Source organism: Sparus aurata, chromosome 8, assembly GCF_900880675.1.
Source record: "Sparus aurata chromosome 8, fSpaAur1.1, whole genome shotgun sequence".
NCBI lineage: Eukaryota > Metazoa > Chordata > Actinopteri > Spariformes > Sparidae > Sparus > Sparus aurata.
The window spans coordinates 34,605,387-34,623,896 of record NC_044194.1 but is presented as its reverse complement, the minus strand read 5'-3'; the positions used below and the strand labels follow the sequence as shown (position 1 = coordinate 34,623,896).

Below are 18,510 nucleotides of genomic sequence, written 5' to 3'. Positions count from 1 at the left end.
AGACAATATAAATACACATACACACATATATATATACACATATATATATATATATATACACACATATACACACATACACATATATATATGTGTGTGTATATGTGTATATATATATATATATATATATATATATATATATATATATATATATATATATATATATATATATATATATATATATATATATATATATATATCTATACACACTACTCACATAAGTTAGGGATATTGTGAGAGACTCAGTGGATTTCATACATACAATGGTTTTTTCACTTCAGAGAGTTTTGGGATAAGGAGGCAATTGTATTGGGGTGATAGACACACCTCATTTTGTGTTTTCCACGTAATGGTCTTACTGTGTACAGTGTGCCTTACATATTGGGGCCAATACCAAAAAACTAAAAGACAACCCTTTTCAATGTGGCATCAATTTCAACATTCTGTGGGTATAAAAAGCTGGTATTGTCAGTAAGTCATTCCAAGTTCATCATTCAAACAGCCATGAACACACGACGTCACTTAACGGACGAGCAGCACCACCTGGCCATAGTGCGCCTTCGGGTCGGTGGCAGGCAGGCAGTCAGATGTTGCTCCTGAACTTGTTGTGTCTCAAAGTGTCATCAGCAGACTTGCATCAAGACACAGAACTACTGGCAGAGTTTGTGACATATACATACATACATGAATGAATATCTAATATCTCTGCAGATCAGGATCAGACTGACCCGAGACTTTCAACATGGCTGCTGCGTGGTTCAGTGGTGTGCATCTAAGCATTTGCTTGGACTGCAATGATACCGTGAATAAATCATTTAATAAATGCTTTACAAATTCCGCCAAGCATTGTCCACCGGAGCCACCACAGTCACGTGCGCACCAGAGCCAATCACTGCACACTGTGGCCACGTGCGCACCAGAGCCAATCACTGCAGAGCTCAAGCCCACGACATACCTGAAGAAACAAGCGGATTTATACCTGCAGCGGCGCGAGCTGGACCGGGATTTTGCCAGCGGTCAAGTCTGGAGTGTCCGGACCGAGTCTGGAGTGTGTAGTTAGTGTGTTATGTAGTGTTTGGTGTAGTGTGTTTAGTGTGTAGTGGAGTCGGTTTTTTGTTTAATGATTCAGAACAATGAGGAGAAGCTGAATGTGGAGCAGGCAGTGCAGCTCTTAATTCAGCTGGAAGGAGCAGACCTGAGCATTGCCTGCATTTAAATGTAAATAGTTACATATAACTTCATAAATGTTTAAAATGTATGCACAAATTTAGCAAACAACAATTTATATTTGCATTATAAGTAAAAAAAAAAAAAAAAAAAGGTTTGTTAATAGAGCTGCACCGATCAGGATTTTTGGGGCCGATCACCGATCACCAAAAGCAGTATCTGCCGATCCCGATATTGCCGATCACCGATCACAGCGTCAAATCCATACATTTTTCTATATTGTTGTCTTGTGTAACTTTCATATATTTAATTAATGATTCTTTTTACACAACATTGACATTGTATTATTAAGTATAAAAATTAGGAGATGAGAGAGTATCATGAATTGACCACCGTTTTATTGCAGGCTGAGGCAATGTGCAATATTTCACACTCTAGAGACTCTCTTAGAGACAACTTGGACTCAGCTTACATAGAGTAACTGTAGCTTACTAGTGGGAATGCATGCAGTCAGGGTGGGAATTTTGTCATTTTAGGGGCAAGTCCATTTGGCCTTCACTTTTTTTTTAGGGACACCAAGGCCACATGACAGGGCACAAAGGCCACTGAGTAAAATGTGTTGATTTACCTTTCAGACTGATACCATGATGATGATAGACATGGATTGTGTATTAAAACATTTTTTTATACCAAAATCAAGTTAAAGTTACATTAGAAAGTAGTTTTTGTTAAGTAGGGTTAGGGTGAGGTGGGTTTTGTGACACCACACTGAATATTAGTGTTATTGAATATTTCTCCCAATAGAAATTCCCCAAAATTATGGCAAAGCACATTTTTTCCAAACAAAAAATTGTAGAATAACCAGCAGGAGAAAACTGATGTGTGGAGTGATTTTGGTGACACTACACTCTGAATAAAAGTGAAGTTATTGAATTTTTTGTAGTTTCTCTTTTCAGTGTTGCACTTTGTAGACGGTCCCTGCGCCCTCGTCTCACAGCTGGCTGACCATACAGACCAGAGTTAATGTCCAGACGCTCGTTTTGATTAACATACGGTTGTAGCTCGTTGTCTATCGTAGTACGGTAGGAAAGAGCCGTCGTTTATGTTATTACAAGGTTTCACTTATGAGTTATTGATCTGGGAAGTTCGAATCTGTGAATATATTTCCAACTTTACCGGACTAAATCCTACCACATAAGTCAGTTACGTATCATATCAAACCGGCTGCGCTCGCTCGCTGTGCTGTAAGTTTCGTTTTTCTGTTTTGAGAAGCTGCTGATGTTTGAGAGGCTTTCACGTGAGATCATCGTGATGATGAGACTCCACCTGCGCGAACCGCGGACTCACTGAAGTTACTGTGAGTGACTACTGTGCACTCAGGTGGCTGTAATTCAAGGCAAGCTCGCTACGCTGACCGGGCCAGGGGCACAGAGGCCACTGTGGCGCGGGGCAACGGCGGCCATGAAATTCCCTCCCTGCATGCAGTTAATGCACTGTCTTTATACTTAAACATCATCTGATAGGCCTGATGTGATCTATTTTGAGAACTCCAATCAAAACCGATAGGGGCATTATCGGCCGATTGCGATCGGTTGCCGATCGATCGGTGCATCTCTATTTGTTAAACATATTTGTGGTTTTCACAGTAAAAAAATCTAACTTTTTCTACTCAGATTTTATGTTTTTTTTTTGTGATTTTAGGTCCATTGTGTTAATACAGTATGTCAAAATGAAAAAATAACTGTACAGTCACACATGTGAGGTTGTGCTGAAAATAATGACACCAAGTAAATAGTTTTTAAGGTGAAATATAATGGCAAAATCAAAAATAGTCAAAAACGGCCAATTATACCCTGGGATATCGGATTTCACAACAAACCTAAATATCCCTGACGTCCCACCTTCAAACACAGCCTCATTTGGCCATTCATGAAAAAGCTGCTTAACCTCCTTTTCTATAGGAATACACTTTTCTTACGGGCACTGCACTAGTTTAGAATAATAATGCTTACACATGACAACTGTCCTGAACTGGAGTTTCTAATTGCTAAGTCCACAGCAGCTTCAGCAGGCCAAAACTCAATAGAATACTCTAATCTACAGTTTTACTAATGTTGAAAAATAAAAATTATCCAAAATGTATGGGACAAGGCAGCATACATACCAAGTGTATTAAAGGTTTCATTTTCATGACATTACTACATATATTATATATTTAACAGGATGTGAAACTGTTTTATTCCAAAGTAACAACCAAAGTCATTACAAAAGGTTAAAATCAAGTAGAAGTTATGCAACAGGTGTGAACCTTGTTATCTGTACCAGATCAATTCAGTTTGGGGATGTTAGAATATGGTATCATGGGGAGATCAGCATGAGAGTCTGCAAATTCAATTGAATTAAAATTAAAACATAGTTTTGGGTTGTCCTGATTTATTATGTTTTTTTCTATCTCTACTTCTCACCAATTCACAAAGATAAATACAATTGCCCAAATTTCATAATATTGTTGACATAAAAGTAAGCAGGTAGACTTAAATGGATGCATAGATCAATGAATGGATGGATGTTGTCAGAAAAGTTGAGATCCATACACTCCTGCCATACACAAATACAAGTATAGAGGACATTGTATATAGTCCTGAACATGATTTAGAAATATATCGAGGCTCTGCCTATTATATTGTGTTGAACATGTGAAGATTCTGTCATGATTATAATGAAAAACATGTAATAATTCTGTTCTGACTACAATGAAGGAATGTGTAATGTTTAGCCATAATTGAAATGAAAGTATTGAAGTTAAAAACAATGAAAATAAGAAACGTATCAATTTAGAAGTGTTTGTACTGAGCTGAGGTCAAGAAAAGTATCACAAGGGCAATGCGAGGATATAATAATCATAATAATAATAATAATAATAATAATAATGTATTTAATTTGTAATGCACTTTACATTTTAACAAATCTCAAAGTGCTACAGGAAAAACAACAATAAAAGAGAAAACATTAGTAAAAAACACCTAAAAGTCAAAAGCAACTAAAAAAAACATAATGCCAATCGCAAAGGTTAAGTCCTTTTTTAAAACATTCAACAGTCTGTGGTGTCCTCAGGTAGTCAGGGAGGCTGTTCCACAGACGAGGGGCAGCAGAACAGAATGCCCGGTCCTCTAATGGGGCGTTCAGACCGAACGCGTCAGACGCGAATACAATCACTTCAGACGCTTCATTCGCACCGCGTGATCATTTTGGACTATTTGCTTCATTCACGTCATTCGCTTCATTTTCCACTTGCGCTTGCCCGCTCTTTTTTGAACCGGTATTTCTCAACCCGCTGTCTTTCCACGTCTGTCATGGCTGATATCACCACCGTTGCTGCACTGTACCTGCTGTACAAGTCCCAGAAACGCCGGAAAAACCACCTGCCGTCGTGTCTGGATTCATGAGGTCCTCCGGAGACACACCGAGCTGGGGGAATTTCACTGTCTCCTCCAGGAACTCCGTCTGGATGACAACCGGTTCCAGCGGTACCTCAGGCTGACCGGAGCCCAGTTCGAGGACCTGTTAGCTCGGGTCGGTGCCAGGATCTCCCGCCTGGACACTAACTACAGGCACTCCATCTCAGCTGCGGAGCGCCTGTCCATCTGTCTGAGGTGTGTTGCGGTGTCGTACAGCACCTGGTGCCCACACAGCTACAACTAGCTTCTCCTCCATCGTTGCTCTGAGCAACCGTAAACAACCGTACGTGATGGAAGTGACGTCGTCGGCTTGAACTCGTCGCTGATTGGATGTCGCGGCGCGATGCCGCTTGAAAAGTTGGATATTTTCAACTTTATTCGCGCCGCGCCAGACGCTCCATTCGCGCCGCCGTCGCCTGAATCGCGTGTCATTGCGCCATTTACATTGATTTTCAATGTAGAGTTGCCGCTCCATTCGCGTCTATCGCGTTCGGTCTGAACGCCCCTTTAAGGTGCAGAACTTAGTCCTGGGGGCTGGAGATGGAGAGAGTTAGTGGAGCGGAGGGATCGAGATGAGGTTTGTGGGCTTAGCAGTTCTTTGAGATAGGAAGGGGCGTTGCCATGGACGCACGGGTGAGTGAGGAGGGAGACCTTGTAGTCAATCCTGGTGGAGATGGGAAGCCAGTGAAGTGAATGGAGGATGGGTGTGATGTGTAATACTTTCGCACTCTCATTAGGATCCTAGCAGCACTGTTTTGCACATACTGGAGCCTTTGGATGCTCTTGCTAGGGGTTCCAATGAGTAGTGCGTTGCAGTAATCAAGCCTGGAGGAGACAAAGGTGTGGATGAGCAGGAGTCAGGAAAGGAGAGTGAGGGTTGGAGTTTGGCAATATTTATGAGGTGATGGAAGGAGTTTTTGCAGAGGCGTTTGATGTGAGAGGGGAATGACCTGCCCGGAAAATGTAAATGCTGGTCATGGAGGATGACTGGATCTGGTGAGGGGTGCCAACAAGAATGACTTCTGTTTTGGAGCTGTTTAACTGCAGGAAGTTGTGCTTCATCAGTGCCTTTATCTCCTCCAGACAGGTGGTGATAGTAGATAGTGGTGATGGTGGAGGCAAAGATGTAGAGGGATGTGAATCCAAAATTTCTGTGAGGCACTTTGAGATACTTTTTTGTATGAAAAGCACCATATAAATAAAGACTGATTTGATTTGATTTGATTTTTATGTGCAGTTGTGTGTCATCAGCCTAACAGTGAAATGACACTCAAAAGTGACTGATGATCTGGCCAAGTGGGAGCATGTAGAGTGTGAAGAGGGTGGGGCCAGGGACTGACCCTTGAGGGACCCCACAGGTGACAGTGTGTGTCCCTGATCTTGCACCTCCAATGGAGACGTACTCTGTCCTGTCAATAAGATACGAGTGGAACCAGTTTAGAGTAGCGTCACTGAGTCCGATGGTGTGATGTGGCCAGTTGAGAAGTATAGAGTGGTCGACAGTGTTGAATGCTGCAGACAAGTCGAGTATGAGGAAAGAGGGTGAGCCAGCATCGGCCGTCATCAGCAGGTTGTTTATGACCCTCATCAGAGCTGTTTCAGTGCTGTGGGCGGAGCAGAAACCAGACTGAGACCTTTCGAAAAGGTTGTTATTTTTCAGGAACTGCTTTTTCTAGTACCCTGGAGAGAAATGGAAGGTTGGAAATGGGCCTGTAGTTCGCAAGGATTTCAGGGTCCATGGAGGGTTTTTTAAGGATAGGTCTGATTATGGCAGTTTTTAGGGCAGGTGGAACATAGCCAGCTTGGATGGAGTGGCTTATCACTGTGGTGATCAGAGGACTTATGATAGAGATGTTTGTTTTCACCAGGGCTGTAGGAAAGGGGTCGAGGGCGCAAGTAGAGGGTTTCATCCTCCTGATGATGTCCTCAACCTCTTGCTGTGAGACTTCAGGAAAGCAGTGAAGAGGCTGGGAGATCTCAGACTGTGGGTCGACAGTCAGGATAGGTACAGTGGAGAGACAGCCTGATAAGACAGCGTTGATGGTGTCAATTTTCAAGCTGAAAAAGGCCATGAAATTATTGCAGTGCTCTTCTGTAGTTTCTATGTGCGGGGCTGTTTGTGGTTTGAGGATATGGTTTATGGTGGAGAATAGCTGCTTAGAGTTCCCAGGATTCTCTTTTATGATGTTGGAGTAAAATTATGATCGTGCCTCTTTGAGGGAGTTTGAGTAGGCCCTTTGGTGTTCACGGTAGGCTTGTTTATGTACAGAGAGTTTAGAGGGTTACGCTTAGGCTGCTCCAAAGCGTGCCCAGCTGTCTTCATTTTCTGCAGTTCCCCAGTGAACGAGGGTGTTGAACGGGAGAAACTGACTGTTCTGGTCCTAACAGGTGCATGGAGATCCAGGATGTTAAGCAGGGTTTTGTTATAGAAATCCACAGAATCACTGGCTGATGAAGGCTCAGCAGAAAGAAGACCACAGTCAAATTATCTGGGTTGATGTTTTTCAGGTTCCTGAAGTGGAGTTGGTGTCTTTTCTTAATGTTGGGAGACGGAAATGGCAACTTCACGGAGATGACTTTGTGGTCAGACACGCCCAAGCCATACACCAGTAGATTGCTGATAGGGGCAGAGTCCGTGATGACCCGATCGAGAGTGTGCCCCCCGTGTGAGTGGGTACATCAACATGTTGAGTGAGATTAAAACATTCCAAAAATTTAAGAAATTCAGCAGCAAGACAGCAGGAGGGGTTTTTCAAGTGGATGTTAATGTCTCCCAGTATAATTATATTGGCAGATGTAGAACAGAATGAAAAGAGGAGGTTGTACATCTCTGGAATGAAAGCTGGGTTTGGTTTGGGTGGACGGTAGATGAGAAGTACAGTCATGAGGAACGGAGGCTAACATTTAAACGCAAGGCACTCAAAAGAGGAGAGTTCAGGTAGAGGCAGGGGGGACAGATCCAACTCATCACGGGGTAGTAGTCAAAGATGTTTAATGATTGAGATGAGTGGTGCAATTGTTGAATTTCCTCAGTTGGGTGGCAGAGTAATTCAACATCATGCTAATCGCAAAGGGTGTCTGCCTGTTCGCCGTTAGCCGTGGACATGGGGTAACGACAAAGGCTCATCGGCAGTATGACAGGAGGAGCAGGACCAGGAGAAGTAGTTCTTGATGGAACGAGAGAACCTGGTGCCAGGAGTCTGGTTGAGGCAGGGAAGACTGTGACCGTCTCGTTAGCTACATCATTTGGCAGTTGGCAGTTGGCCTCTTGAGAGGGGCGGCTGGCTAACAGTTTGATGAGCGGGCTGAAGGTTCCCGGAACAGCAGCGGCAACAAACAGGCTATCCAGGTGAATATCCTGTGATAGCAGGCTGGATAGAGACGGGAGTCTCTGAAATGTGGTTAACTGGCAGCAGTTCTCAGAGTCTGAAAGATGTCAATCGCAAAAGAACCCTCTCGCTTCATCCTTGGATCAACACATGAGACTGACTATGAGAGCACCTAAACATTGAAAAAAGACTTTGAAAAAACCACAGCAGAAATAAGAAGACAACGGATTAACCATTTTACCAACAAACTGTGGATTACAATTTGGAGATTGGAGCTCTTTTGTTAATTCTGCTGGCATGGAATTTGGGGACCTCGGGTGGGGTCGAAATACCAGAAGGACTTGGACTTTCAGCAGGGAGAAAAAGGCTTTTCGGAAGGCATGACCCTCTAAGTCTCTAAATATACGTATTTTAACCAGCCTCAGCTCCTTTAGATGAATTTTTATTATATCCCGACTGATGATTTTTATTAATAGGTCATTTTTGATTAACATTAACAGTGATTAAAGGGGACATATTATGCAAAAGCAACGTTTTAATCATTTGATCATGTACATTTGGGACTCTGGAGGGCCTATCAGCAGGCAAGCGTGAAAAAAGATGACTCAGTCATGTTTTTGTGGGCTGCCTCAGTCAAAATACAGGAGATAAAACATGCAATTGTAGACTTCACACACTTCTGTTTGCAACCTTTCACCCCGAATGCTGCCACCTTTCCAGGAAGTTTACCTCCTTGTTGTGTAGCAGAGCTCCGCCTTGTCCCTATAAAACGCGAGAATGTGTCTCATTTGCATTTAAAGAGACAGGCACTCAAAACCGACTGTTCTGAACAGGGCTGTTTTGGCAGGGTGTTTTGGCAGGGTTGAACTGCTATTGTGCTTATGGTATTTTGACCAAAGCATGTCACAGACATTTCATTAGGACACCAGGGCCCAGTTTTTCAAACATTTAATCTGGATCAAATTGACCCGGATTCGGAAATCCCATGTTTTGCTATCCAGGATCACCTGATCTATCTTACTTTTATGCCAGTTTTTAAAGGAACATTGGACTAGATCACTGTGATCGAAATACCAAATTTCAAGATTACCAAATCCTGTTAAACCAGAGCCTTAAATGGAACCAACAGTCAGTATGTTTACATGCACAGCTTAGTCGGATTACAGCCATAGTTTGACTATGCCACTCAATCAGACAACTGCAGTTGTCCGAGGATACATGCCTGTGAGAAAATCTAATTATTGGCCGGAACATGTCATACCCCGAAACGATAGGTGGCGCTTTACCCATTTCAACTAGTGGTAACAGAAACACCTCCGGCTGACCTCTTTACATCACCAGTAACAACAAACTCTGCCTCCGCATTCGAGAAAGATGGCGTACGAAGAGCAAGACGAGGCTACATCTTTGTACATTTCGTATATGGTGTACATGATAATTACACAAACTAGATGCACAATGGCGCCCTTGCTTGCGGTCATTTCAGAGGAAAGAAGCCGCTACCGCCGCCGCCACAGTCATGGCCACCGCTGCTGCTGCTGCTACCGCCCCGAGAAAAAATCTTTAGCCTGCGCACCGCCGCCGCTGCCGGTCCCGCCCCGGGAAAAAATCTCGAGTCTGCGCAGAACGCAAAATCCGATCCGATCTGATGGAACGTATACATGCAGGAGTAATGCGACTATCAATCGAATTATTTAGGTGTTTATTCAGACTATGACAAATCCGATCCGGTCCGATTTTAGTCAGACTAAAGTGTATACATGCATCTTAAAAATCCACTCATAGTTGGACTAACACAGTAATTCATTTTTCTCAAGTGTCATGTAAACGCACTGAGTGTAGCCAACTGGCTTAGCAAAGAACAGCAGGTAGGCAAAATACCGATGGCCACAAATAGCCATTGTTTGTTTTAATTTTAGGAAACAGAAACAGTGCAATAAACAGAAACATTTTACAGTCCATATTTTTTTGTAATGTTAAATTACAAAACAAAACAAAAAATACTATCCAAAAGTCAACAATCACTCACAGGACAGATACCAGCTCTTTTCATCACTTCCTTCAAGAGTTGTATCTCCATATGCACTTTTGTCTGCTGCAGTTGGGTAAGCAAGATTTGTTCTTTACCCCGTTGAATTAGTACTGCTGCTCATAGCTGTCACCATCCTGGGTTGTAGCTGAGGAATCGCTTGCGTTATTTTTGAAGGAAGGTCTTGGACTGTCTCCCTTACTTCCACTGGGGATCTATCTTCCTCCTCAATCACTGGAGTCAGGTCCAAGACAAACATTTCCTCTGCGGGATAATTTTGCTCGCATTCTTCTGTCATAGTCTTTGTAAATGTGGCCTCTCCATATGCTTCTATGCCTTCAATGCCATGCAGAGCCTCTGATTTTTCTCCTCCTATTATATCAAGGGCCATATTAGTTAATTTCCCCCTCTTGTATGGCTTGTTAACTGTTTAGGGTTTTTTGGCTTCAGTAAGGTCTTTAGTTGCCTTGGTTTTAAGGTTCTTCCATCGCAACATCACTTGTTTTATTGTCCTCTTTTGGCCAAAACCAGTGGCATTGACATGATTGGTAATGTCCTCCCAAATGTTTTCTTTTCCTTTCTTGGTTACTTCTCCACCCTTTGCAGAGCTGAAACCTCCTACTATCAATGCAAAATTGCCATGAACACCCTCCAGCAGTGCACAGGTTTCTGCCACACTGAAATTAGGCCCTTTTGAGTCCATGGTTCCAACTCTTTGGTGTAGCCAACACTGACCTTATAAGCCTTGAGCATGATTGCTTTGGCTTGTGCTCAATTAGGCTTACACCACTCAGTTCATTGCTCGTTAATGGGTGAGAACAGTTAAACACATCTTGTCTTTGCACCCATTTCTCCTAGCATACAGAGGCATCCACATGGCGGGTATTGTTTATCGTTATCGTAGGAGAAGGTACAGTGAAAGGGTGTATGCTGAATGTGCCAAACCACTTCAGCAATACACATCAAGAGAATTGTATGTACGTTTGTGCTTAGGGAGAGATGACATTAAGTACATGCAGATCTTATCAGGTCAACACTCCAACGCCAAACCCAAAGGAGTCATGCTTTATCCATGAAGGAACAGTGCTTAATTTCTCTGCGCTTTTATGCATGTGGGACTTTCCACCAAGTAATTGGTGAAAATATGGGAGTGAGAAAATCAACAGTGAGTAATGTGGTGAAGGCTGTGTCAGTAGCACTTGGCAGTCTGATCAATCAATTCATTTCCTTTCCCAAGGATGACCAGACAGGTCCTGAGCCTGATGTAGAAGCAGAAAAGCCGCCAAGGTTCTTACCAAATGAAGGACACAATGGACATGCAATTAGAGATGCAATTGTGAGAAATTACTTTTAAGTAGTACTTTTTAGTCTACTGAATGACTGAGTATATTTAGGGCCCGAGCAGGGAACCTGCAAGGTCCCTATTGTTTTTCTAAAGATAATTATTTTTTTTTCCTTTGTCCCAAATGATCGCATTTTTCACTGCCTGAACATACCCCAAAACTCACCAAACTTGGAATATAAGTCACACCTGGCGCAAAATGTTATAATCTATTGTCGTCCTGAATTTCCACCACTAAACCTTACATCCACGTGTTCAGTGAATTGTGCGGAATGTCATGATGAATTTCCACCAACCGTTTTTTTCCCCGCAAATTTGTTAAATATCGCAAACCTTCTTTTTCAAACTCCTCCCTGGCAATTTCACAGATTTGCACGAAACCTGGCACACAGCATCTGTTGACCCTCCTGACAAAAAGTTATTAAAAGAATTTCGATAGTCCAAAGAATACTCAAATAATAAAATAACAACTTCCTGCAAATTGCTTTCCAAACAGGAAGTGTTGCATATCTCCACATTGGTGTGTCTGAAGGACATAAAACTCAGGATACTACTTCCACTTGAGCCCCCTTCAGCTTGATTTGGATCCCACATCTTTTACTTCACAGAGACAATATGTATATAGAAATGTAGGAAATCTTATTGGCTTTCAGCTCTAATTTTACACTCTACAGAAATAAAAAAGACATCACAGAGTTCAGCAATGTCTCCTGTTACTCGTTACTATAACTATACAATAAAGCCAACATAACGCAGTTAAAGTAGAAGTTGTAGACATTGGTTTTTTTTTTGGGGGGGGGGGGGGGGGGGGGGGGGGAGCATTTCCCATCTCTCCCCTCATTTCCTACCTTTCAGCATATAAATATATATTAAAAACAATACACAAAGATGGAAACAGCTGTGGCCCCAATGCTTAGAACATAACAATGATAAATGCACATTCACACAATTCACAGATGAAAACTAGTTTTGTTGACTAAAACTAATAATTACCAAATGACCAAAAATATAATTTACTTTTTCCTCAAAAGACTCAAACTAAATCAAAATCAGGTGCTAAAATGAATGCTTGGAGTCATAACAGTGATGTTTTCATGTTCATGAATGCAGTATTTATCTTCACCTTTAAGCTCTCTCCATCTATCTCCATCATCCAAATGAAAATAATGTGCTTCTCTTTCATTCTCTGCCACCTCCGTTACAGCCACCTGTCTCTATGTGCTACATGCCAACATGGCACACAATTGTTGGCATCTCTCTCTCTCTCTCTCTCTCTCTCCGAATGAACAGCCAGCAGCACACTGCTCACACCACAGGCGTGACTGGCCAGCCTAAAGCAGGTGGAAGTAAGGCAGCAGATCGGATTGAGATAGAGAGAAGTTGGTGCTGCAGGAAACAGTAGAGGCACAACAATCCACAATGCTAACAAGGGTAACATCAGCACCTTTTCGTATCTCTCAGGTGTTCTCTGTCCTCATTTGTGATTTTACACACCTGGTTCTATCAAATTTGTACACTAGAAGCCCTCATGGAGTTTCCTGCATGATTTAATCAATTTTCTGCCCTTGTAATCAGGGACCCTCCTCATGGTTCCTGCTTATTTAGCCCTCAGGACTGTGTGCTCAGCCCCCCCTGTTCACACTGTACACCCATGACTGCACTCCCAGACATCAGGAGAACTCTATTGTGTAGTATAAGGAGGACACCACCATCACCGGCCACATTATGATCCCAATATAAACAGTTGATGATGAGTGTTCTTATCAGGAGGAAATCAATCTTTCAGAGGGGTGCACAGAGAGCAATCTACTGCTCAACTTCAGGAAACCAAGGAGCTGATTGTTGATTTTAGATAAAAGGAGGCAAAGACACACCAGGTTAACAGTTCTAGGTTTCTTGCCGTTGATCTTGGTCATCACACATCACCACCCTGGTGAAAAAAGTGCAGAAAAGGCTCTACGTCTTATGGATAGACAACATTCTGGTCAACCTTTACAGAGGAGCAACAGAAAACATCCTGACTGAAAACATCACAAACTGGCATGGTTCATCAAGGCCCAGTACAGGAAGGCTCCACAGTGGGTGACAGTGGGCCACTAGAACATCACTGGTACCATTTACAGAATGTCAGTGACATCTGTGAAGTGAGATGTATGCACAGAGCCCAAAGATACTAAAAGACAACACCCACCCAGCCACAGTATGTTCACCCTGCTGCCATCGGACAAAAGATACAGTATCTGCTGACTAACCAACAGACTACAGAGCAACTTCACTCCACAAACCCTCCATTTTCCGATATGGCTGAAGGCACTCAAACATAGTTTAAACCCTTATGATTTAAAAAATGACAATAAATATACCATGTAACCTATTTACTTGTGGTGCCTTAGTATAATTTACAAGGCAGGGGTGTCACTATTTCAAATCTAAATCAAAAATTGGTCAAAATCAGCCTTTTTCAATCAGCGAAAGAAAAAGAGAAGGCTCTCCAATTCCCCCGCTATAGTTTTTCACTAAAGCCTACCTGCGTACATTCAAAGGGGGAAAAAAAACCTCAATGACAACACAGCTAGCTGTGCAGCTAGCTGCACTCACATACACATCATCTGGGTGTAATCTGTGGGCAGGAAGATGATGAGCTAACTCGGACAATGTTGAGCATGCTGGGTTTTATTTTCTTTCACAGAGATCCTTTATTGATTTGTTTGGGAAGAGATTTTCACTCAGAACATATTTAAAAAACTGAACTTTCTACCAAACTGAATTTCTAAATGTTTTGTAGTTCATTGTCAGTCCACCCTCATCAGAAAAACAACCATACACAGCGGGTCACTTGTGAAAGTAACATATAGGAACCCATATTAACATTTCTTGCTAGGCAATTACCTATTAAGGCACCAAAGGAGGAAGACAGGCAAGGCAGAATATAGAATGTGAAAGTCTACATAGGGAGGAGGTTGTGGTTGGACAGTCAGGTCAAACTTGTGCATGGCCTTCAGCCAGGAGACCACTGTTCATGTCCAGTGTGAATGCAAAAGTAAACAGTGATTTAAAAAAAAAAAAAGTTTGGTATTTTGTATTAGATTCCTCAAAGTAGCCATCCTTTGTTTTGTTGAGAGCGCTGCAAACCCTTGGTCTTCTTGCTATGAGCTTCATGATGTAGTCACCTGAAGTGGTTTTCACTTCACAGGTGAGCCTTGTCAGGGTTCATTTGTGGAATTTCTTGCCTTCTTAATGGGGTTGGGACCATCAGTTGTGTTGTGTTTACTTTGCCCTTGTGTCATGCCCTCCCCCTTTTGGATCAAAACACCCAGTCTAATTTGACTGGCGGTAAATGCAAATTCTGGTTCTCTGCCAATTTAATAGCATAAAATAAGAATACCATATTGATTTCTAGCCATTAGGAGCCCAAATCTGATGGTCAGCCAGGCAAACAATCATTTTATTTTGTAGTCCATCTATGTTCAGCATCAGTATTTAGAAAAATGAAAAAAAAATGTGTCCCTCAAAACATCAAAGTGGATGAACTTATCTTTTTTTTCTGTCATCTATCATCTTTCATATCAAATGGACAGTCCTTTGATTTACACAGTCTCCAGTCTAGAGTACTGTACACAGTACAGTGACAGCTGAGTCAGTCAGTCTGGGTGGGATCTAGATTTTTAGATAAAATATTTTTGCCGATATTGGGTGTAATTGGATTACTGTTACGGTTCGGCTGCTATATATGACAAAACAGCAATGACCCAAAAAAAACACAGTTTTGTAAAAATACAAACAAGTAAGACCTTACTTGGTTCGTGAAAGGGGGAAGAAAGGAGCTCAGGAGCGCTGGGATGAAGCGCTTGAGGCCTGAGAGAAAAACACTGCACTTTGGATTTGAATGACATCTATTAATGCTGTGGTAACAGAGGGCTGACCACACAGCATTATAAAAAGCTTACAATGCATAGGTTGATAAAAGCACAACACTCAACAGCAACATTCAGCATATAGACAATCTGCAACAGTACCACCTGAAGCCCAATAATAAAATAACGACAAATTACTTTGTTCACATGCTTGGCCAATAAAGCTGATTGTGATAGAACAAGAAGGATCTACATATACTAGCATGTGGAATCTTCACACACATCTTCAGCCAAACTGCAAAGTGCTATACAATCAGCCCCGTTTCAGGGTGGACACCCAAGATTTGTGTCCCAAATTCAGTATCTAACCAAATATGAAAATTACAATCACAATCTCCCCTTCTGTTCGTCAGTTTTAGTACTGAATATTGTCCAGATAGAGCGTTTTTACATAGAATTATATTGCCACAGTGAAGTTGACCTTTGGCCTTTTGGATATATATCGTCATCACTTCATTATTTTATCCTATTTTTGTAAAATGTTGTCATAATTAGTGTATTCATTTTTGTGTTATGGCTGAAATGGTGGTTTGAGGTCATGGTGACCTCAACCTTTGTCATTTGACCATCAAATCTAATCAGTTTATCCTTGAACCTCCAACTTTTTTTTTAATCAGGTTTGTAAATTTGAAGGAAAAACATATTTACCTCCACCTCGATTTTTTGATCTGACTGTGTGCATCCACATGACTTAAGGAAATGATTGTTGCAGAAAAAACATTTCTTTACTATTTGACTAACAAATAAATTACAGGCTCTATGAAAAAAAACACTGTCTTCTTATTTTGTTGAAACAGAATCTCAGAGTCGTCTTTGTACACAGAGCAGAAGCTAGACCACCATCAACCTGTGGAGGTAAAATAAATGCTCTGTGCATAGAATTATTTGACAGCTGTTGATTCTGAATACAGACAGGATGGACATCTGCAGGAGCCCTCACAAATCATTTGAATATAACAGCACCAATTAGGTGGTAATCAACCAATACATGTTACGCCAGCATGTTTAAAATTAGATTTTTATTTTCACTTTTGAGTGAGTCGGCAGCAGCAGTTTTTTTGGCAGCATTAAAGTTCCCCTTTCAGTCAAAATTGAATTGAATTTTCTCCTTCTTTCTACAGTTGGATGTTTGAGCTTCACTGTGTAGAATGCTCTATGTAAAGAGTCTGACACTAGAGGGCTTGATTCATATTCATTGTTAAGTGTAAATTCTCTCTCTGCACTTTGAAAGTCTGATTTTCAGAGGCAGGTTCAAGAGCATATTCTGAAACAGGGGCGAAAATCCCATTTCATAGTTGGGGGGGGACAATAAACAGTAAGCATATGATAAAAGTTGCAGACAGCCTGGACCTGGTGCTTTTTGTAAATGGGATGTGTGTTGTTGCAACTTATGTAACTATGTCTGTGTGGTATAGACCTCTTACCCCGCGAAGCACGGTGTGAGTAGCAGGCTCCGTCCACACGCTGCTGCAGCTGCTAGCTCCGCCAGTTGGAAAGAGTGTGGGGTGGACTCAACCATTTGTAAGAATGGGAGGGGGGACTAAATCTTTAAAGATGTAAATAGCACATTATTGTGTGAATGTAATAAGCATCACTTATATTGTGCTTTCAATAAATGCTACTGCATTGTTCAAAAATTATTAATTGTGTCTCAAATTATTCTAGTGGGGGACAGCTTTACTGGAGGGGGGGACATGTCCCCCCTGTCCCCCCCGGGATTTCCGCCTATGTTCTGAAACATCACAAATACATACCTGATCCCCAAATTATGAATAAGTCTTGTTTTGATGTTGGATTGTGTAAAGGTACCTATACATAGTCAGTGTATTACCTACAGTTGATAGTTGGCGCACTCAAAGTTTGGAGAAGCAGGCAGGAGTTCCCTGTCAGAAAGGGCTGTCTGACAGCAGGGTAAAGTAATAAAAATAGTCAGCTTACAATAGCTTACACTTAAAAAGATATGAATGTTATTAGGTGGGGCTGTTTCAGCTGCAGCCTCCAGTCCACAGTGGTACATTGCTTAGCTTTTGTACCAGCCCTCCTGCCTGGCCTGCCTCCCCTGCTGGAAAAAACAGCATAGACCAGCATCAAAACACACCATACGCTGGTCTTGCTGGTGACCAGCCACCAGCTGGTTGTGTTTTGGTGCTGGTCTATGCTGGTTTTTCCATCAGGGTCTCCAAATTGGGGGATTTGGACTGCAATCCATCTTCATGTCATGTGACATGCAAGGTAGCTATGGGAAAGTTTCCCATGCTTACATCATGCAAATTTATGTACTTTTTCTACAGACTTCCATATTACTTCACCCCAAGATATGTAAGCGCTAGCATGCTAACAGGCTAATACGAGCCTCCAAGCTAGCAGCTAATAAGCAAACATTTGCTGTTTAATTAGCCATTAAAGTTAATGTCCAAGTACCAGACATGATAAGGGGCTGAAATATTCAGTCTTCTCTTGGCTCGGAAAAATCTTCCTTCCTGTTCCAGCCACTTACATTTTTATATATAATTGTTTCATCACAGAAGTCCGCAATCTGTAGTTTTTGCACACCTAAAGGAAAGAAAGGCTAAGATACCTACTCACACCAGCAGCATCACTTTTGGATAGTATACACTGTGGGACTCCCAGGTGCAGCAGTTTGATATCAAGAGCGTAACATCAGTGTGCTGCACTTGTTTTTCCTCTCCCTCTCCTTCAGTGTTTGAAAGATGGGTACTGCCACCCTACTGTATTGGAGTGTGTAAATACTGCACTTGTTGAGAAGTCAAAGCCATTTGGCTTCATATCATCAGCTCTATTTATCAGATACAATAAATTATCAATAAAGTAAAATATTGGACTGATCATTTTTCATGTACTGTAGCATGCTGATAGCAAATGTCAATAATTGATGGAATTTTATTCGTTATAAATTATAAAATAAATTAATACAATTGAATCACTGAGGACTCACATTTCTCATCACTTACTGACAGGGATGACCATCTACTGTTTTAATGTCTCCAGAATAAGGTCTAACTGTCAACAAACAACACCACCTTACATTGGCACCTTGTCAAAGCAAATGTGTATCTTTTTTAAAAGAGAAACCAAGCACAAGATAAAGTTTACACACACAAGGTCACCACAGATAAATACATTTTTTCTGTTTACACAGTGACAGCACAGAGAAAGAGACCCCCATTAATCTGAAAACATGAATAATTGAGTTAGTGAAAGCATTCCCAGGAGTGAGAGAGAGAGAGAGAGAGAGAGAGAGAAAGGCAGAAAG

At 41.7% G+C, this 18,510-nt stretch overlaps 1 protein-coding gene across 1 annotated transcript in view; it reads right to left on the bottom strand.

Annotated features, from left to right (window-relative positions):
- carmil2 (capping protein regulator and myosin 1 linker 2) overlaps positions 1 to 18,510 on the bottom strand; it is a 115,280-nt gene that overhangs the window by 25,038 nt on the left and 71,732 nt on the right. The window contains exons 32-33 of the mRNA XM_030426976.1: positions 5,963 to 6,226; positions 5,351 to 5,447 (exon numbers count right to left, since the gene is read on the bottom strand). Of these exons, the coding sequence (XP_030282836.1) occupies positions 5,351 to 5,447; positions 5,963 to 6,226 (361 nt within the window). The remainder of the gene's footprint in view (positions 1 to 5,350; positions 5,448 to 5,962; positions 6,227 to 18,510) is intronic.